This window comes from Anas acuta, chromosome 10, assembly GCF_963932015.1.
Source record: "Anas acuta chromosome 10, bAnaAcu1.1, whole genome shotgun sequence".
Taxonomy (NCBI): Eukaryota; Metazoa; Chordata; class Aves; order Anseriformes; family Anatidae; genus Anas; species Anas acuta.
Genome location: NC_088988.1, coordinates 2,520,076 through 2,540,305, shown reverse-complemented (window position 1 = coordinate 2,540,305; position 20,230 = coordinate 2,520,076). Strand labels below are relative to the sequence as shown.

At 61.5% G+C, this 20,230-nt stretch overlaps 1 protein-coding gene and 1 long non-coding RNA gene across 7 annotated transcripts; both read right to left on the bottom strand.

Moving 5' to 3' along the window:
• Window positions 1-483: 483 nt before the first annotated feature.
• On the bottom strand, window positions 484-13,506 carry KIAA0513 (KIAA0513 ortholog). Of its 4 annotated transcripts, none has more exons than XM_068693427.1 (13): window positions 13,181-13,506; window positions 8,280-8,719; window positions 7,809-7,908; window positions 7,472-7,545; window positions 7,300-7,370; window positions 6,988-7,195; window positions 6,664-6,704; window positions 6,304-6,382; window positions 5,912-5,989; window positions 4,933-4,962; window positions 2,840-2,920; window positions 2,466-2,560; window positions 484-2,363 (listed from the first exon to the last, which is right to left on the bottom strand). In XM_068693427.1, the coding sequence occupies exons 2-13, from the start codon at window positions 8,606-8,608 to the stop codon at window positions 2,314-2,316; spliced, it is 1,236 nt and encodes a 411-aa protein (XP_068549528.1). In that variant the 5' UTR covers window positions 8,609-8,719; window positions 13,181-13,506; the 3' UTR covers window positions 484-2,313. The 4 variants fall into 4 exon arrangements, with proteins under 4 accessions (XP_068549528.1, XP_068549529.1, XP_068549527.1 ...); XM_068693428.1 differs by lacking the exon at window positions 13,181-13,506 and adding an exon at window positions 12,641-12,818; XM_068693426.1 differs by lacking the exon at window positions 13,181-13,506 and adding an exon at window positions 10,991-11,214.
• Window positions 13,507-15,530: 2,024 nt separating this feature from the next.
• On the bottom strand, window positions 15,531-18,183 carry LOC137861970 (uncharacterized). Of its 3 annotated transcripts, none has more exons than XR_011099962.1 (3): window positions 18,018-18,183; window positions 16,175-16,292; window positions 15,531-15,924 (listed from the first exon to the last, which is right to left on the bottom strand). It is a non-coding gene; the product is annotated as an uncharacterized lncRNA (long non-coding RNA). The 3 variants fall into 3 exon arrangements; XR_011099963.1 differs by lacking the exon at window positions 18,018-18,183 and adding an exon at window positions 16,558-17,779; XR_011099961.1 differs by lacking the exon at window positions 18,018-18,183 and adding an exon at window positions 16,402-16,479.
• Window positions 18,184-20,230: the final 2,047 nt, after the last annotated feature.

Here is a 20,230-nt window from a genome sequence, read left to right as displayed (position 1 = left end):
GCGCGAGGGGGAGAAGGAAATAAAAATCCAATCTCCTCCGCGCGCCCAGCTGGCTGCAGGGCGAACGCTGACGGTGCCCGAAAAGGTGAGTCAGTTTTTCTCTATTAAAAAATGAGAAAATGACCTTTTGGGTCATCAAAAGGGAGAAGCCGAGCTGGGGAAGGCAGCCGGGACCGTGCGGAGGTGGGGAGAGGAGCCGGAGGATTAAAGCTCAGGGCTGAGCAAGGACAATTTGGGGCAATTTATCCCAGTTTCCCTCTCACCCCATTATTTTTCACACCATCCCAGTTGGGATGGGTTTAAGGACGTCACCCCACTCCACCCCCAGCCTTGAAATGTCTCGGGTAAATCAATAAACCCAGAGCCTGCAGGCACCCAGGAGCGAGGGGGTCTTGACGGGTTTATGGTCTTGGGGGCGGGGGGGGGGGGGAGAATATCTTATTTATTTATTTATTTATTAGAAAAATACACATGCAAATAATATATTTTTCACTGCTGAACTTTTTTTTTACATCGGAAAAAAAAAAAAATAAACACAGAGGGACTGAGGGGAGACCCGAGTGGAGACGCGCCCCCACCTCTCCTCTCCATCAGGCGCAAAGTGCAAACCCCGGGGCAGCGGTCACCCTACAAACACCCTTCTGGGGATCCCTGCCCAGGTCCTGGGGCTGGGGACGGCCAGAAAACCAGGGAAAGCAGCGCTGGGACTGATCCTGCCTCAGACCCAGCACGGAGCAGAGCCCAGCCCCATAATTACGGGTGCCAAAGCTCCAAACTCCCAGCAGGGAAAATCAAACCGCAGCCCCCTCGCTGCACCCCGGTGAGGGCAAGGAAATGCCACTGGAGACACAGAGCTACGGGGAAAAACCCTGCTCCTACAGGACACAGCACGGGGAAACCTGCACCACCAACCCCTTGAAACCCATTCCTGTGGGACCCCAATGTTTGAGGGCAGTTTTGGGGTGAGCCCAAGCTCAGGATGCCCGGAGCGAAGCGGCGCTGTGGCCGCGTCCCCGAACTGCCCGCAGCAGCCGTGCCAAGGAGGCGCTGGGCAGAACCTGCCGGGCTGCATACCAGGCAGCTGCAGTCAGCGGAGCAGAGCAGGAGACGTGTATGGACAGGGCTCTTTGGGGTGCGGCGATCCCAAAGGCTATTCCGGGTGTGATGGGGAAGGGAAAGGGTCAGGGGAGGCGCAGCCGGTGCGGGGCTGTTGGCTCAGCCCTCAAGGAAACACCACAAGCCCTCGGCTGCCGCGGTGCTGGAGGTCACAGCAGGGTGTGGGGTGAAGGGAAAAGCAATCACAGAAAATCTGTGCGGAAAAACCCTACAGGGAACCCCCCAGCTGCTGCTTGTGCCCCCCCAAACAGCCTGGCCCCGAGCACCGCTGCCCCCTCGCCCTGCGCTCGTGCCTGAGGCCATGGCTGGTGTCCTGCGGGTGGAGGCTGGTGGTGTGGCACAAATGCTGGTTTCTCTCCACGCACAGGGCCATATAAAGATTGTAGGGTGGTTTTCCCAAGAGAAAAGTTTCCCCACATCTCCCAGGGAACCTTACACAGCGAGGGAAGCCACCAGTGCCACCCCGCTGCGCAGCGCAGCACGACCTCCTGCCCACCCCGAGCAGCCCCTCCTGCAGTGCCCCGCACCCCAAATCCCTGGACAAAAAGCCCCTCAAGTGCCCAAAAACCCTTAATTCCTTTAACAGCCCCCTGGAACCAGGTGCTGCCAACCTGGTGCCTCTCTGCGGGGGGATGCAGGAGGCTCGCATCCTCCAGATTTTCCACCGTCCACACCAGCCTCATGAAGGCACCGAGCAGCAAACGCATTCAGCAGCTCCTCACCCCACAACATTTTGCTCCAGACCCCGCTGCTACGAGGACTGAAGCCCCCAAAAAGGGTTTTGGAGGGGGCTGAGGACACAGCAATAAAGTCCCCGGGCACAGGGGGGCTGCAGCAGCCGCTTCCTTTTTCGTCTTGCTTTCTCTCTTGTATTATTTTTTTTTTTTTTAGGTTTTGTCTGTTTGTTCCTCCCTTTGTCCGCTTGTTTTTACCCGACAAAAACCCCGCTTCTGGGGTCCGCCTGCTCCGAAAACAGACGCGGGAGGCTCCGGCGAGGGACGGGGGCTGTTTGGGCTCCTACTTCTACGGGCTGCCCACGGCGCAGCTCTAAGGGTTGGCGGGTGGTCATGCAGGTGGGGGGCAGCTCTGTGAGCGCGCGCGCGACCCCCGAGCAGCCCAGATTTATTCGGGGCCCCTTTTTCTCCCCAACTGCTCCGGCCGCCGTCTCGTTGCCGCTGTGCCGTGCCGGCCGGGCGGCTACTCGGTGGCCATCTGCTCGATGTGGTCGCTCAGCAGCTTGTATTGCTCTGGGGAGGAGAAGGAAAGAGGAGTTGGGGTGGTGCCGGAGCGTCCCAGCGAGGCCAGGGGAGTGTCCCCCCCCCCCCCCCCGCCCTAAATCCCACCCCTACCTTCGTCCAAGTTGCCGATCGTCGCCTGCTTCTTGAGGAAGTCGCTGCAGAGCTTCTTGTTGAGGCCGAACGCCAGCATGTTGTGGATGAAGGTGCTGAGGAAGGGTGGAGATGCTCGGCGAGGGCAGGGCCAGGCTGCCCTTCCTCCCTCCCTCCATCCCTCCTTCCCTCCCCGCCACCCTCCTCTTCCTCCCCGGCTGCCGGATGATGATGCTCGGGCGCGCAGCAACGCAAAGGGCAGGAGCAAATGTCCCAGCAAGGAGCACCGAGGATGCTCTGCGCATTTCCCCACCACACGGGATGTCCCCGGGGGGGACACAGTGTCCCACCACCCTTGGCAAGGACCCACGGTGCTGTCCCCGCGCCCCGCTCACCCCAGCTGCCCGAAGGTGATGTTCTCGTTGAAGCGCAGGCTGTCGTCCCGCTCCTCCTGCGTCATGTGGCACCACTTCTCCCTGCAAGGAACGAGACCCTTTGGCACCACCGTCCCCCCCCAAATCCCCTGCATCCCCCTCTCCATGTCACCAAGGGCACGGGGACACCTCCGGGCCCGCTGGCTGCCGGAGCGCGCCCCGTGCTGGATGGGCTCAGGTGCGCACGCCTCCACCCAACCTGTTATTTTGGGGCAAAAAAAGAGGTACCCGGGGACGAGGTCCTCTTCAGCAAGGAAATAGCACGGCCACTCCAGCACCGAGCTCGCGTCGCGCTTGTGGTGCCTTCATTTTGGGATGGGAGGGTGAGCAGGGGGCCAAAATGCTGGAGCAGCCCCACCTGCAGCACCTCTCCCCCCGGTGCCGTGGGGTTTCCAGCTCCCAGAGCGCCCCAAAAAGCTGCTCCCCAAACCCCCCCACCCCTCTGCAGTGCTGCAGGAGGGTTTTTGTACCCCTCGTACCTGTCCCCATCCCATCCCCGCTCAGCAGCTGAAGCCAGGTCCCCAAATCACAGCACAGCCCCAAATCCTCGAGGGTGCCCCAGCTCTGCCGCGCCCCCCGGCAAACGCACCCGGAGCATCATCTCCTTAAAGAAAAGGGGGGGTTTGAAAGGACGGGGGTCCCGCTGGGGGGGCTCTGGGGCAGAAAATCATGCTGAGCAGGGCAGCAGGGGCACCGCGGCGGGGCTCAGGCGGTGCCGGCACAGCGCAGTGCATGCGCCCTAGGGAAAGCCCAGCTCCAGGGGGAAGCCAGCCCCCCCCCGAGACATCAGGTGAGGGGACAGGCAGGGAAAAGAGGAAAGGCAAGGAGAAACAGGGCAGAAGAAATATATAAATGTGGAGGAAGAGGAGGAGGAGGAGGAGGCGGAGGAGGAGGAGGAGGAGGCGGAGGAGGAGGAGAGCAGGAGCGGACCGAGCAGGAGCGCATGCTGAGCGGGACCGAGGTGCTGCCAGGTGGGAACGGCCCCCGGGAGAGGGATAGGGGAGATCGAGCAAAATTTTGTTGCTGAAACTGGAAAAGGATGAGAAATTCACCCAGAGGGGAGCCTGCCACCAAAGCCAGCCCAACCCCGGCCTCAGAAAGCTGCTGAGCCGAGCCTTTGGTCACAGGGGCTGAGCCGGGTGTTGGGACGGCTCTGGAAGCGCATATTAGATGTTTTAAATGATCTTTTTAAAGTAGTTTCTCCGAGATAAAGCTAACAACAGCAAATAAAAAATAAAAATAAATCAAATTCAGCTCTGGAGGCTTAAAGAAAGCAGAAGAATCAGATTGAGGGGCTTTGAGATCTGGCAGAGGAACTTCACAGATCTCACTGGCCCGCTCGCAGAAGAAGCAGGTCTGAAACTTTTTTTCCTGCCTTTTTATGTTTTGTTTTGTGTTGGTTTTTTTTTTTGTTTTTTTTTTTTTTTGCTGTGCTGGCCCAGGGAAGCCTCTCAGCCCCCTCAGGGGTTGCCCCCTGCCAGCTCCTGCCCAGGAGACCCCCGGGATGTGCCCTGGGCTCGCACCCACCGGGCTGGCAGGGCTCAGCCTCGCTCGCCCCCAGCGGCACCGCGGCTCCCCAGGCTTCATCCAAGCAAATTCGGAGCCACCCAGCTCCTGTGCACGCCTTCGGCACGTGGCCAACCCCCTGCCCTCACCCTCCTGCTGCTGCCATGGCCCGGAGCCCTTCGCTTTGGGATCAGCTGCTGCAGGCACCCCGATCCCAGCACCCAGCGCCCGGCTCTGATCTGAGCTTTGCACCCCGGAGGCCGTGCTCCTGATGGCACCGCGCAGCCTCCTCTGCAGTGAGGGCAGATTTCCCCACACAGGGGGATGATTTTCCCCATTTCGTGCCCCAAACCTGCCCGGGACACAGCCCCCTTCCCGTGGCAGCTCCCCGGGGTCCCCAGCAGCAGCAGGGGGTCCCCGGCTGCGGTGGCACATCTCGCATGGGGCCGGGTTTCTTCCCAAAAAGCGGAGTTCAGGAGAAAGCAGCCAGGCTGGGGAGGGGTTTGGGGCGAAGGCAAAGCGAGGAAGAAATGCGGGCGGGCACGCACCTCTTCTCCTCTTCCTCCCCAGCGTCCCCTCTGGAGCAGAAGCAGAAACGGGGCCGAGAAAAGTCGCGTGTTACGGGTCATGCAAGAGAGACGGGCGCAGGGCAAAGGGGGAGAAGAAGAGACGGAGAGAGGGGGTTAGAGGCGGAGGGAGGGGAAAAAGAGAGAAAAAAAGGAGTTTAGTGCTGTCGCCTTCCCTCCCACCCCGGCCCCTGCCCTCCCTCCCCAGGGGAGAAACCTCCTGCAGGGCAGGACACGGCCACCAAGGCACCGCCGAGCGCCCCGCGGCCCCTTGCCGTGGCCAGACACCAAACCTGGCACCTCGAACCCAACCTGCAGGGTGCCAGCCCCCTGGGGGCTCAACCCCCAGCCCCATTTCGCCATATGGCCTCGGTTCCCCTCTCCAGGGGGCTGCCACCACCTCTCAGCCCCCCCGAGGTGCTCGGAGCTCCCCAGGGAGCTCTCCCAAGGCTCCTTCCGTCACCGGGCTCTGCCCTGGGATTAATTGAGAAAGAAACATTTGCTGCTGCTAATTTGGGGCTTAATCGAAGCAAATGCGGTTCCAGCTGCCCGACAGCTTCTTTTTTTTTTTTTTTTTTTTTTTTTTTTCTGGTCGGTTTGGGGAAGGAAAGCAAAAAAAAAAGAGGAGAGAGATGGAGCCGGCCGAGCATCCCGAGGGGTTGTCGTGGTCGGGGCTGGGGGCAGGAGGGCTGGCTGCTCCCTGGGCTGCCTTCACTGCTCGGAAAGGGGCTGCCAAAACGCTGGGTGCTCCACGCCTGCCCCCTGCACGGCCCCCCCTGGGGACACTGTGAGGACCAGGGCGTCCCCTCCCTTGGCACAGGAGCTGCTGGCAGGATGAGCCGCAGCAGGCTGAACCCTGCCTGGGCTATCCAAGCCTTCCTTCGGGGAAAAAGGATGCAAAACGAGCTGGAAAACCTCCCCATCCCCATCCTTAGTTTTTTTTTGGTGGGGAGGGTCCTACCTGGTGGTGGGGGAGCGCTTCCTGCGCTCGCAGTGCACGGCGTCGAAGAAGGCGGCGTTCCAGAAGCGCAGGTTGTGCCTGCGGGGAGGGACGAGGCATCAGTGGGGCCACCCCACACCTCCCCCTAAATTCCCCCCCATCCCATCCCATCCCATCCCATCCCATCCCATCCCATCCCATCCCATCCCATCCCATCCCATCCCATCCCATCCCATCCCATCCCATCCCATCCCCATCCCCATCCCCATCCCCATCCCCATCCCATCCCAAGGGCTGGGAGGTGATGAAACGAATCCGGCGAATTTGGCCCCGTTTTGGGGGAAAACCCCGCGCTGCCCATCCCGCGGGCAAACGGGCAAAGGCGGGCACGAGCCAGCTGGCCCCGGTTTTACCAGATGGGCTGCTGCTTGAGGTGCATGTACAGGTAGATCTTCTCCCCTTTCTTCTCCTCCTCCGGGCTCTGCACGGAAACTGTGGGGACAGGCAGTCACACCGGGTGGCACCCACTGCCCCACCACGCCATAAAACCGCGCGTGTCCCCCCCTCGGTGCCAAATGGCACGGTTTGGGAGCCCTTGGATGCGTTTTGGGGGCAGGAGTTAGCTCTGATATGGTCCCAGGAGGGTTCTGGGGCACTTTGGAGCCCCTTTGGGGACACTCTGGGACAGACAGCTCCGTCCCCTGCCCACCCCACAGCTTCCAGCCCTCGCTCCGGGGGTGCTGTCCCCGTTCCGCGGCTCTGCCTCCACTCACCCGTCTTCTTCAGCCTCTCCTTCGGCCTGTCCTCAGCCTCGCTGCGGCACAGAAACCAGCGTCAGCCCCCGAGAAAAGGAGCCAGAGGAGCAGAGCCCCGCACCCAAACCACGCAGGAGACCCCAAAAGCGGTGCCACCACCCCCTGAACCCACCTACCCCCATCCCCGTGAGGACGCGGGGCTCCCAAACCACCAGGTGCCCAGTGCGCAGCGTAAAAACCCACGGGACCATGCCCCAAACCCCCTCCCCGTGGCCACCACAACCCCAACTTTGGGTGTCCCTCCACCTCTCCGGGTCCCCTCCCCGCTCCGGGGGTACCCACTGGCTTTTTCTGGCCGCGGGACCCTTCAGCTTGGTCTCCAGGCCCCCGAAGAAGCCCTTGACGTTCTCCGTCCTGGCCGAGGTGTTTTTCAGCAGCCTCTCGGCGATGTCCTTCTTCTCGGCCAGCCAGCTGTTGGCCGACCTCAGGTAGGAGTCGATGCTGCCCGTGGGCTTCTCCTTGGCCTCCAGAGGCAGCGCGTGGCTCTTCCCTGGGGGGGCAACACCACCAGGGGCTCAGCCTCCACCTCCAAAGAGGGGGCAGCAGGCTCGGCACCCGCACCCGAAGCACTTGGCACCCGTGGGTGCCCCTCACCGATGTAGAAGTAGGTGAAGCACATGGTCATCAGGTTCTTGGCGGGGCTGAAGTCGTCCATCTGGTGGCACCTGGAGCGGAGATTTGAGGAGGACACCCAGCGATGGCACCGGGTGGCTCTGATCTCGGGGGTAGGGATGACAACGAAGCCGAAAATCCCCCCGGGACTTACTCAAAGAGCACGAGGGCGAAAGACTGCATGAGGCGGTAGAAGGTCTGCTCCGACACGCACTTGGAGTTGCAGCGCTGTGGGCACAAGCGGGGTTGGGTTTGGCACGGGCGGCTTCAGCCCCCCAAATCCCGGCGCAGGGAGGTGGGAAAGCTCAGACACCGCGGTGTGCACCTCGGCTTTGGTTTGGGAGGGAGCATTTATTCACTCTGCGCTGAAAGTCCTCCCTTTCCCCGAGTCCCTGCCCTCCAAAAACACAGCTCCAGGGCCCCGACAGATCCCCCAGGACTCAGTTTTCTGCCCAAGCCCCCCGGCACGCGCTGCTCCCCTGCCCCCTTACCTGGGCGCTGACGTATCTCGCGAACCATTCCCTGCCCTTCCCGTCCTCGCCGCTGCACAGCTCCCCAAACCTGGCCTTCTCCTCCTGGTCCAGATCCTCCCTGAAACGGGAAAAAGGGGAAATAAAAGCCATCAGAGCTGAGGGCATGCCCGGCACACCCACACGGCAGGGTGATGGCTCAGCTCCCACCCAGCACCCTTTTGGCACCGTCCCGACACAAGGGGCCGGCACGGGGCACATCCTTTTTGCCATCCTCCCGCTCACGCTGCTCTTTTCTCCCCCCCTGGCAGGAGGCACGCCAAAAGGGAGGAGGGAGAAGAAAAAAACCACGACAGCCAGAGGAGAAGCTGAGCAGCAGAGACAGCCGCTCAGCCCCCGAGCTGAGCCAAGCGCCCCCGCTGCTCTGCACGCTCGCTGTGCGCCGAGCCGCGGCGAGGAGCCCCCGGGGGGGCTGTTCCCCTTCTCCCTCACCCCCCGGAGAAGATTTTCTCCACGTAGTGCCGCATGAAATCCCGGCGCTCGGCCGTCGCCTCGTCCCTGGCCGACTCGGTGCTCTGGCTGGAGGAGAAGGACTCGGCGGAGGACGAGCGGCGGCGGCCGCCCCAGCGCGTTGGCGAGCCGCCCGCCTCGTTGTCGCTGTCCGCGGACTCGGTGGCATCGCTCTCCTCCCCGGCCACGTCCCCCACGTGCCCGTTGCCGCTGGGGACATCCCCGGGAGAAGGCTCCGAGGGGGCACGGGCGGGCGTTTCGGTGTCGAAGTCGATGAGGTTCCCTACGGGCACGTCCAGGGGGGCCTCCATGGTGGTCTCAGGGGGGTGGTGGTGATCAGGGGATCAGCTGGGTGCTCGTCCTCTTGTTCCTCACCGGGGTGTGGGGGCCATCGCCGATGGGGACGGGTCACCGCAGGGCATCTGAGGGACAGGGGAAGGACCAGAGTGAGGGGACGACCCCAGGAACCAGCACCGTGGAGGAGGGAGAGGAGCCCCCAGGTCCCCGGGGTGCCCAGCAGCAGCTGTAAGGGACAGGACAGGGGCACCCCGGGTGGCCAGAGGGGGCTGCTCCCCATCCCACAGAAACGGTAAATCCCCCGTGGCGCTCACGTGCTCCCCGCACCCTTCAGGAGGGTTTTTCATCCTTTAGCCCAGAAAAGAGGCAACATGAGCCTCTGGGACGTGACATCTCCCGGCTTGATGGGGGAAACTGGGCCGGCACAAGCCAGCAGGCAGCAAACACGCTCGTCATCACCCCCGGAGCCTCATCCCTGCAGAAGCACCCTCCTCTCCACGGCCCCTTTGGGGCGAGGGGATGCTGGCCACAGCCTCTGCTACCAGCCCCCGGGGCCAGGAGAACCCAAATCCCTGCTCTCCAACCCTCCCTGACGTTGGCACCGGTGTCCCCGTGCCCCAGGACCCAGGAGGAGCAGCAAGGACACTGCTGCAGGCAGCAAACCAGCGGCAGCATCGTCCTCCCGGGGCAGCAGAGCGGGCAGGAGGCTGCGTTGCCAAAAAAACCCAGCTGGCCGCTTGCCTGCCTCATCCATCCACCCCCAGCCCGGCCTCCCGGGGCATCCGCAACGTCCTTTCTGCACGGATGGAGCCGAGACCTCCTCGAGAGGTCGTCCAGAGCCTTGTTTTGTCCCCAAAGACGTCTCCTCCCGTCCTGCTTCTCCCAGCCCCCCAGAAGAGCTCCAGGAGCCCAAAGGTGCCCAAAGGCCGCCCCGTGCACAGCGCTGCCCCTGCTCTGCGCAATGGATCTGGGAGGAAAACAGCCAAAATAGGGACCAAAACCCCAGCTCCCACCACCGCCACACACAGCCTGGGGTCTCACTCTCCTAAAAAAGCCATTACTGCTTTGATTTGGGGAGCAGAAGGGATAAAAAGAGGCCTTGGGGCTGCTCAGGAGCATTTAATCTGCTCCGGCTGCAAGGGGCAGGGGAATTGGAAGGAGGTGCTTCCCTCAGGAATTATCCTGTTCCTGTTTTTTTATTATTATTATTATTAATTATCGCGTTCCTGGGGTCCCCCTGCTCCCAAAAGCTCAATGAGGGAGCTCGGGAAGCCTCTGGGGACCCCCAGCCCGTCTGCACCCCGCACTGGGGGGAAGGGGAAAGACAGGAGGAAATTTTTTTGGCACTGCTCAGCCCTGGCACTTTTCCACGCTGCAGCCCATCGGGGACCTGCATTAGGGTCCCAGATGCCCCCCGCAGCACACCCCGAGCCCAGCTGGAAGCCAAAATGGGGAGTCCCAGGGGGGTGTCCTGCATTAGGGTGTCCCAAAACTGGGTGTCCCAAAACTGGGTGTCCCAGCTGGGCTGCACAAAGACACCGTGGCCAAAAAGCTTCGCTCCTGGTGCTGTAAGGGAACGTCCTGTTTCCTCCTGGGAACTGGTCGGTCCTGCTCAGCCCCGCTCACCCCCCCGCGGCCCCAAGCAAACCGCAAAATGCCCCGCAAATGCCATAAATCTGGGGGTCTCCTCCCAAATTGGCCCCGGGGTTATTTCCAGGCGCAGCCCCCTCCTCGCTGAAACAAACCTGGGACTCACCGGAGCCCAAACTCCCCCGCCCCAAGCTCGGCTCCCCGTGCCAGCAGCAAGGACAGGGGCTGTGTTATCGGGGTTTAATCCTGCCGTGTCCTTGCCCCACTGGCTGGGCTCCTGCTCCTTGCCCAGCCCCTTTGCTGGGCTCCCTTTTTGCACCTCGCTCCCCAAAACCTCCTCGCTCAGCCTGGGACCCCAAAATGCCCCAGGGACCCCAAAATCCCCGCTCGCCCCGCTGCCTCCGGGCACCAGGCGGCAGCTCCCCGGGGCTTTGATGCTTCGGGGGAGAATTAAATGTCTCCTGAGCAGCCCAGCCTTGCACCTAAAGCAGCTTTTTGTGCCCAGCAGCGGCTCCAGCTCTAACTCATCACAGCACAGCTTTTACCCCATAAAAAGGGCACCCAGGACATCCCCCCCCCTCATGCACACACACCCCAAGGAGCCCCAAAACAGAGCCATCCACCCCAAAACGGAGCCATCCACCCCACAACCCCCATTTCCAGCCCCTCACCCGGCATACGACGGGGGACCAGGATGGCTTAAACCCTCATCACATCACCCCAACAAGGCCTGTCCTCGCAGGGGGTCTCGGCAGAGCTGCCCCCACCCCAGCTCGTATCCTCCCCCCCAAAAAAAATCGCTTTACCTGCGCCCAGGAGCAGCGTCACATCGCCCAGGGCGAGCAGCATCGGCGTGGTGGGCACCTTGGGCACGATGCGGGGCCCGAGGGGCTCACGCATGCCCTGTCCCTGTCCCCATCCCCGTCCCCGTCCCCATTCTCTCTCCCCCCCCCCGGCTGCCCACGCAGGCACGCACACAGCGCAGCGGCTGCTGCGGCGCCGGCTGGGAGGAAGAGGAAGGAAGCGAGGAAGGAAGGAAGGAGGGAAGGAAGAGCCCTTTGTGCAATTTCGCCACGGTTCACGGCTCCCCCACAGCCACCCCAGCCCCCTCCCCGTGCCCTAAGGGGGGCACCCTACAAACAGGACCCCCCCACGCTGCTCGCCCCCCCCAGGTTCTCCATTCACGCAGCTATCCAAAAAATGGAGCGTATAAATATAAAATCCTCCCCATCGAGGAGGGATTTCCCAACCCTTTCCATCCCCTTCAGCTGTTTTTTGAGCCCCCCCCCCCCCATTTTTCAAGCCACTCCTGAGGGCTGCGAGCTACCTAAATGCTAAATATAAAAATTGGAGGCAGGGGGAGAAAAGGAAAAGGGGAGGAACCGGGGGAAAAGCAGCTTGAGGTGGGATGAGGCTGGAGCCCTGTGGGGTTGGGGTCCCCCCCTGCCTGCCCCTGCCCACGCTCAGTGACCCAGCCCCGCTCCCCCCGACCCCTCCTGGCATCTGCCCCAAGGACCGGGGGGGGGGGAAAATCCCCGGTGAGGGGTGGGGGACAGGGAACAGGCGATGTGGGACCCTTGGGAGGGGGGTCCCTGGTGGGGCGTTACGTGCCCAGGTGGCAATTTTGGGGTGCTCACAGCACGGGGGGGGTCTTCAATGTAAAGAGATGCGAAAAACCCTGCAGAGGGGGGGGGATTCCCACACCCTAAAACTTCTCAGCCTTCACTTTGAGACCCCATCACCTGCCTGCAATGAATTAAAGCATCCCCTATTTTTGGGGGGGCAGCAAAATAAGGATCATCCCCCCAGCGGAGACCACGGGGCCGGGACAAAATTCAGAGCTCAGCAGCAAGCCGAGAGCATCGCTAATTAGCGGTCCGCTGAGGGCGATGATTATAATTAACTCTGCCTTCGGAAATTGCAGGCGGCGTGTAAAAACACGGCCCCATTTCCCTTCCCGGGCACATCACGGCACGGTGAGGCTCCGGCAGCAGGAGGGAAAGGAGCGGAGAGGAGGGGAAGAACCTCTCCGTTTCGGGGAAGGGGCCCTTGGGCGAGCCCCGCTGCCACCCTCGAGGACATGGCACAAAGCGCAGGGGAAGGTGGCGACAGCTCCGGAAAGGAGCCGAGGTTTCGGGGCAGGATGTGATGCAAAATCCTGCTGCAAGGGAACATTGGGGCCGGAGGAAGCGCGGGGAGGAGCGCAGCGAGCTGGCACCGACAGCATCCGTGCTGCCCGAGGGCTGCACAAAAAACCCCAAATCCAGCCCTGCAGGCAAACACCACGGGGCCAGCGCTGACCCCAAGCTGTGAGCTGAGCCCCATAGAAGAGGGGCAGCCCCTGATCCGGGGCCGTGCCCATATCCAGCGGGATAGAAGCACGTGGCATGAAATTAGTGTGCATGGAGAAAATCCCACAGCACTACACGGCCGTCTGAGCCCCGCTTCCAGCTCACCTTCAAGATTTCACGGGCGAAGGGATTTGCTTCGGATTTGCAGGGTGAGGAGGCTGCCGGGTTCCTCGCACACGTCCATGCCCTTTCCCTCGGCACCCTCCCAGGGCCACGCAGCGCCGCGGCGGCTGTGTCCCCTCCGTCCCCAGCCCAGGAGCACCCCCAGGAGGGGCTGTCAACCCAGAGCCCTGCAAACCCAGTCCTACAAAACCCAACAAACACCATAAAACGCCCCACACGGTTGTGAGCTGGCTGCTAAACGCCCAAGGAAGCCATCCTGCCAGGCTGGCCCTCTGCAAATCCCTCCTAATCCAATCTCTGCTGGTGGCGGAGAGCCGGGCCCTGCCCTGCTGAACGCCCCTGTTTGCACAGCGCTTGGGAAATCCCTCTCGTTTCCTTATTCCTGGCTGAATCACCACCACCACGGAGCTTCCTGCTGCTCACACAGGGCTGGGGGAATGCAGGTGCCTCGGCGCGCTGCGCTCCGCTGCCGTGGGGATGGAAATCTGTGGCTGCAAGGGGCACGGCCACATCACCACTTACCTCCACGTGGAACCAGCAGCGGGCTGTCAGAGATGCACCATCCTCACCGCTGCCTTCTTTACGCAGGAAAAAGCCCCCACAAGTCCCCCGGGGCCCTCTCAGCTCCCGACCCCCTCGTGCACCACGTGCGTCGGGAGGGCTCAGCGCCGCGCCAGGCGCACACGAGGCAGGGCGGAGATGTTGCGACCACCCCGCAGCCTCCCCATCACCCGCAGGGCACCCAAAATTCGTGCCCCAGCAGGGGAGAGCAGCCAGAGCTGTTGGTAAAGCCCGGCCACTTCCAACACGAATCGCAGGAGCACGGCGAGGAGCAAACCCAGGGGAGCCGCGGGAGCGCAGAGCGCAAAGGTCGCGGCGGCGAGCGCCAGCTCAGCTCCCCGAGCCGCGGCGTCACGGGGCTGGGCAGGAGGCAGGGAGGCTCCCCGGGAGCTGGCTGCAAAGCCCCGGGGTGTTTGGGCACGCCACGGGCACTTTGTGTCCCCCTGGACACCGCTGGCAGCCGCGGCACCGAGGGGAAGGTGACCGAGGTGGCTCAAAGCTGGCAGTGCGGTGGAGAGGGCTATGGACAGGCTATTTTTTTTATCACACTTTGATATTTCCCAGCAAACAGAGCTCAGCTGTGCTCTGAGTGCAAGCGCCCACGAGTGTGGGGTCTCTGATGTGCCGTTTCTGTGAAAACGTGCTCGTTTTTTGTCTGCGTTTCCCATCTCCGAGGAGCTCAGGAGGCCCTGGCTTCGGCACAAGATGCAGCCAGTCCTCTGGTTTTGGATACAGAACAAAAAAAAAAAGCAAAACAGGAAATTGCTCCATCCGCAGGGAACTGCATCCCTAATTGTTCTGCATTAAGAGCTTCCATACTCATGAGCACTATAACCAAGAAGAGAGAGCAGCAATTAAATTAACTCCAGGAGCCAAGGAGGGCGGCTTCGCCTCCAGCTCCTGCAGCCCTCGGCGATGGGATGGGGACGGGGACAGGGACAGCAGCCACTTTTTGAGCCCCGTATCCAGCTTTTGGGGGTGACGATTCCTTCACATTCACCAAATTGATGCAAACCAACATCGTTTTGCATGGTGCCCCCAGAGCCACCTCGGCGGTGCGCTCCTGAAGCCCTTTGGTGGGTCTCAGCCCTGTTCCCGTGCCAGCAGCCAGCAGCGGCGGGGCTGTTTGTGCAGAGCTCTGCCCCACAGCAGGCAACAGCCCAGCAAGGAATTCATGAGCACAGCCTTTGGGGGCAACAACTGGTGCTGGAGCCATCTGCTAAAGCACGGGGAGAGCGCCTCCGGTGCCACAATCACCCTGGAGGGGGCACAGCAGGCTCCAAAGCCACCCTGCAGGCACCCAGGGCAGCTCCGTGTCACCCAAAACCCAGGGGGTGACCAAGTGACTGTCCCCGCACCCAGGAGGAAATCCCAAACGTCGTGATCCTTGCTGCAAAAGGAGGTGTTTGCAAGAAGGCAACGAGGTGGTGGCACAGGGGGGCAAACGCTGCGGGTGGTAGAGCAAGCGGCGAGGCGAGCAGATCCAAAACACTTTATATGTGCCCATTTTCACCATCCTGCACCCGCTCTCACCCTGTAGGGCACAGGCTGGCACCCCGTGTTCCCTCCCAGCACAAGGTAGGATGGGTGGGACCCCAGGGCTGCTCCAGGGGGTTGCTTTTTACCTTTAATCCCTGCGTGATGGCAAAAAGAGATGCCCTGTGCACTCCAGCTCGCTCCTGGGGCGGATGAAGCCATCCCATCCCAGGGACGGGTTTGCAAGCATTTATGGCCACAGCGAGGAATTAAAGCTACGCTGTTAAAGCAGAAAACAATCCAGGTGAGCTGGTGATGAAGCCCCCACCGATGTTTTTCCATCTCCACGGGTGCCAGCCCCGACGCAAGGCACCGTGCGCCATGGCCGGGAGCTCCCCAAAGGGCTGTGTGCCACCACCAGCACCCCTGCGCCCTGATAACGCCAGGAGCCAGCCCTGTGCCACCGAGGAGGTGACACCAGGAGCCAGCCCTGTGCCACCACCGAGGAGGTGCCACCACCGGGAACCATCCTTGTGCCACCGAGGAGGTGCCAACGCCGGGTGCCAGCCCTGTGCCACCAAGGAGGTGACCTCCAGCAGCTCCCAGGCACATCCCCGAGCCAGCTGCCCGCTTGGAGGGCACCACGAGCATTTCACCCTCTCTTTGCAGGTCCCTGGGCCGTGGCCAGACCCCACGGTGCTGCTTTCCCCCCCCCCACAACCCCAGAGGTGATGCCCCAGCACCCCCACGGCTCTGCTGTGGGTCCCTCATCGCTGTGCCGTGCCCCAGTCCTCATCTCCCGCTGCAGCACAAAACGCTTCCAAACCATTTCAGGGGGGAGGAGAATAATAAAAAAAGGGGATTTTATTTCTCCCTGACATTTAATAACCTTCATTGCCCGCTCAGCAGCAGTTTCCCACCCTGAGAGCCTGGTCGCAGGCTGCTCCAGCTCGTTCCCAGCCTCGCCGCGACCACCGAGCCCCTACAAAAAGGGGACGGGGCTGCAGCAGCCTCCGACCCGCTGCACAGGGCGAGGGGAGAGCCTGTGGATATTCACGGGAGGCAGGGGGAGGAATTAATGGTGCTGCAATTCCCACTGCCTCCATGGTTAGGAGAGGAAAACGCAGCCGAGCGTCCGCACTGTAGCGCACAGCGCGATTTGGTGTAAGTTTAATGTCGATCCAGAGGAGCTGCTGAGGGTCTGGTGCCATCAGCAGCACTACAGGGCACTGGCAATAAAAGAAGGGGATCTACAGTTAGTTATGGAAAGGCAAAAAATAAAAAAAATAAAAAAATAAAAAAATAAAAAAATAAAAAACACCCTGCGAGTGGCCGAGGCCCCTGAACTCACAGCTGCTATCGCCCTGCTAATAAAACAGCTGAAATCAGCTTGGAATCTGGCTCCTTCAGCACAAGTGGCTTGGGGTGGGTGCCAGCCAGGTTTTCTCAGCGCCCACGCCCCGATTTTACACCTCTCACCTCGGCTGGTCCTGCACGGAGCCACCAGTGCTGCTGGGAGGGGTTTGGGGAGAGGGGTGGGGGGCTGCGGTCCCAGCTGGGATTGATCCTGCTGGCACCTCCCGGAGGTCTCCAGGTGCTGCAGGAATAAAGAAAAAAAATATATATATAAGAAAATAAATTAATAAACAATAAATTAAAAAAAAAAAAAAAAAAAAAACAGGCCTGGCGGGCCCGTGCCGGATTACAGCAAAACTGCCGGGCGTTTTCTCCCCAGCTGGAACAAGGAAGAGATAAAATGGGCTTGCTCCAGAGCGCAGGCAAACAACACCTGCTTATCAGCACGTCAGCAGCCTCAAGGCTACTGCAGGGCTTCAGGACAGGCTTTGTTCCCCTCCTCTCACCTTCGGGTGCTGTTTTCGGCCCCTCTTTCGTCCCTTGCCCTTGCCCTGTCTTGGAGTTTTGGAAGCTGGCCAGAGCCCATGGAGCAGGGTCCTCCCCAGCTGCCAAACTCACAGCGAATTTTTGGTAAAACCCAAGATCGTTTTGGTTAAAGCTGCAGATTTGGTTACAGCTGCTGGCCCTGCGCACGTCTCCAGCTGGAGGAGAGGGGAAATTGGCAGCGGGCACTGAACCAGGAGGGCGAAATGCATCCATCAAAGGGCATCGCAGAATCATGAATGATCATTTCAGAGGTCAAAAGGGAGCTTGGAAATCCTCTCGTCCGACCCCATCATGGGCTGGGGGAAGCTGTGAGCAGGGGCTGGCCATGGCAGGGAGCTGCCGTGCCCTCGGTGCCGATTTGGGGCCGGGGAGGTGCCTTGGCATCCCTGGGGACCCTCGGAGGCACCCAAAGGGCACCTGCAAAAATGCAGCGCGGGGTCTGCAGCGCCGTGGGGGTGCAGAGCTGGCTGATGGTGGCTCCTCTGTCCCCCAAGGACACGGGGATTTGGCTGGGGAAAGCCACAGCTGCTCTGGCCGGGTGCTGGCGACAGCCCCGTGCGGTGGGGTCCCGCTGCCAGCACATCTGTGACACCTCCACGGTACTGGGGGCACCAGCTGCAGCCCCACTGTCCCCCCTCACGTCCCCTTCCCAGAGCTCGTCAGCTGCAGTGCCCAAACCCGAGCACTGAATGCACCAAAAAGGAGGTTTTTTTGGTCATTACACCCCGCAGAACCGCGGGATCTGTAATTGAGGGTGGTGAAGCCGCTCGGCGTGCACCCCTGCAGAACGATCCCTGCGCCTTCCTTCCCTCATATGGGGGAGATTAGAGCCTGGCAGGCAAAGCCTGACCCTATAATTCCACCTCGGTGCCCCGGGCGAGGCAGCAGATGCAAAAGGAGCTGGGGTTGCCCAGGGGCTCTGCACCAGCTCGCTGGGCACCCAGCAAAACCCGAACCAGCCGGGTCCCCCTTCCAAGGACGCCCTCCCCGCTGTTCCTGGGTCAGCACGTCCCAGTCCCAGCCCCGCAGCACCAGGCTTTGTCCCAAGGCACGGCTGGAAACAGGCTGTGCCCTGGAGGCCTGGCTGTGCAATTAGAGAAAACAAAGCAGGAGCCGGAGCTGTGCAACTGCACGGCACAGCCTCGCCGCCTGGCTCCGAGCTGGCTGCCTGCTCCCAGCCAATTTCCCCCCTCTCGCTGCTGTAGCTGCTTGTTTTGGAGAGGAAAAGGCTGAAAAGGCTCCCCCCGCTCGCTGATTGCCTCCAGCTGCCCTGGTGTCAGGAACCAAGCGGGGCGCGGGCCAATTTGGCACCTTCTCCCCCCCCCCCCCGGTGAACCAGCTCGATCCAAGATGTGGCCGTGGATGAAATAAACGCGTTAGGGAAGGGTCCCCGCGGGGCTGCATTTCCCATTTCCAGCACCTCAAGGCAGCGAGCGAGGTGCTCTGGAAGGAGCAGGAATCGTGGCCAAGATCTCTCCCTCCCAGAGGCGCAGAAAATTTAATTTCCACATTACTCATCCGAGCGAGTCGCAGCGCTCTTAAATCAAGTGGCTCGGGCGCAGCGATGGAGTGCATCGCTTGCCATCCGTCCCCTCCTCGTTTGTTTTTAATTAGCAGCTGCAGCCAGGGGCTGAGCCAGGCAGCGCCAGCCCTGCTGGTACAGCAGGAGATCACGGGGGCTCCTTCCCCCAGCAGGATTTGGGGACGGGGGGGGGGCACCTGGTGCCAAACCACCCCCTAATGTGCAGGGAGCCAGGGTGGGCTGAACGCACAGGAGCAGGTAATGAGGTCACTGGAAAAGGGATGGCTCAGGTGTTAGGGGAACGAGGTGGGATCAGTGGGGTCACACCAGGCACTGTGGCTGCAGGGGGAACATCCTGGATTAATTCCCATTCCTGGAGGTGAGGGATAGGGGATGAGAAAAGGCAAAAAAGCCCTGTGGAGAAGCCAGCACTGAGAAAAACGCTGCAGAGAGGTGAGACACGAGGGCTGAGGTGACTTCAAATATAAATTTAGAGCATTTTACAACAAGATTTCCACTCCAGTCTCCCCCAGTTTGCACCAGGGAGCACCCAGGACCACTGCAACCAGCGGGCTGGACAGCGGGACAGAGCACAGGGTGGTGGAGCAAGAAGCAGGCACGTCCCCTCCCTGCCTCGCTGGGGCTGCGGGGAAGGAAACACATCAGGCTGGCAGGCGAGCCGCTTATTAAATAATTTAGAGAGAGCTGATGCTGGCGGCGGCAGACTCCATCCACCTCCCTGACCTTCACCACCTGCGCTCCATTTGCCCTCGCGCTGCGCTCCCGGGGATATCAGCAACTCATCGCCCCTCTCAAGCCTTCCCAGTGGTTTTGGGAGCTGTGAAAGCACCGTCCTCCTCCTCCCCGAGCTGTGGCCGGGCATCCTCCAGGAGTGGAAGCCGGGTCCCTGGGGGTCAAAGCATCCTGGGGATGCGCCGGGGGTCCCGAGTGCCAGAGGTGGCCGTGCGGTGGGGTGGCTGGAGCCAGGGGTGCTCGTGCCATGGGGTGGCAGACCCGGGGTGCTCAGGTTTTGGGGGTGCTTGGGTCTTGGGATGCTGGGTTTTGGGATGCCAGGTAGCAGGATGTGTTCCCAGGGGGTGTTCGTGTCCCAGGGGACGTGGAGGTGCCAGGTTTGGGGGTGCCAGGTTCGGGGGTGCCCGCTCCCAGGCACCCATTTCCAGGGGCGTTCATCTCCCGGGGTGCCAAATCTTGGGGTTTTCGGGTCCCAAAAGGGCCAGGTCCTGGAGGTGCTGAGTCCTAAGGTGCTGAGTCCGGGGTCCCCGCAGCACCGACCCGGTCTTAGGGCGTCCCCTGGTGGGCGCACAGCGCTGCGCCCCCCCCCCAACTCCCGGCTCCTGCTGCGCCCCCAGCCCACGCGTGGAGCCCCCACGGAGCATGGGGGGGGTTGGGGGGACAGAGGGGGGGGTCAGGCTGTGGTGTTCAGTGCCCGACCCCAAGGGCAGCCCAATTACCCGGGTCTGGCACAGGAGTTAATTAGCGCACGCTGCGTCAGCGGGGACGGCGGTGCGCGAGGAAAAGGCTGACAGCTCCGAGGAGCCAAAGAAAGATCTCGTCTGGCTTTAATTAGCCGTGTAGAGCTTGCCACTAATTAACCTTTCGCGTTAGGATGAGGAGGGGGGAAAAAAAAAATAAAATAAACACACAAACCCAAAGCCCTGCTGGGAAGCTGGGCAGGCAGAGCCACCCGAAATTACTCATCCTCCTCCCGGCAGCAGGGTGCGAGGCGGAGAGCAGAGTTTGGGCAGCCGAATTTTCCCCGTTTTGGTGCCTCTGCAGGCCTGCAGCCAGGAGACAACATCCAGGAGCAAGGAGAAACGCGGGGCCGGTTCCTCCTCCTTTCCCCAAACCCTTTGTGGGGCCTCCAGCAGCCCCCCGGGGGACTGTCCCGAGGCAGGGCAGAGGGTGCCCCCCTCTCCCAGCAGGGAAAGGGCTGGGGGGGAGAGGTGTGAAATTTTTTACTGTGAAACAGTGAAAAACTCAAATCTTTGCGAGCAATATGGGATAAAATTCTCTGTTCCAGCCGATTCCTGAAGGAGCAGGGAGGTCAGGGCTGGAGGTTTGGGCTCACACCGATGCTCCAGGTGAGCCTG

Excerpts from the sequence above, each read along its gene's own strand:
- KIAA0513 (XM_068693427.1), bottom strand. The coding sequence starts at position 8,608 with ATGGAGGCCCCCCTGGACGTGCCCGTAGGGAACCTCATCGACTTCGAC. Across the intron at positions 7,196-7,299 it reads CTTCACCTACTTCTACATCG|GGAAGAGCCACGCGCTGCCT; the intron begins GTGAGGGGCACC and ends TTGCCCCCCCAG. Across the intron at positions 6,705-6,987 it reads CCCGCGGCCAGAAAAAGCCA|CGAGGCTGAGGACAGGCCGA; the intron begins GTGGGTACCCCC and ends TCTGTGCCGCAG.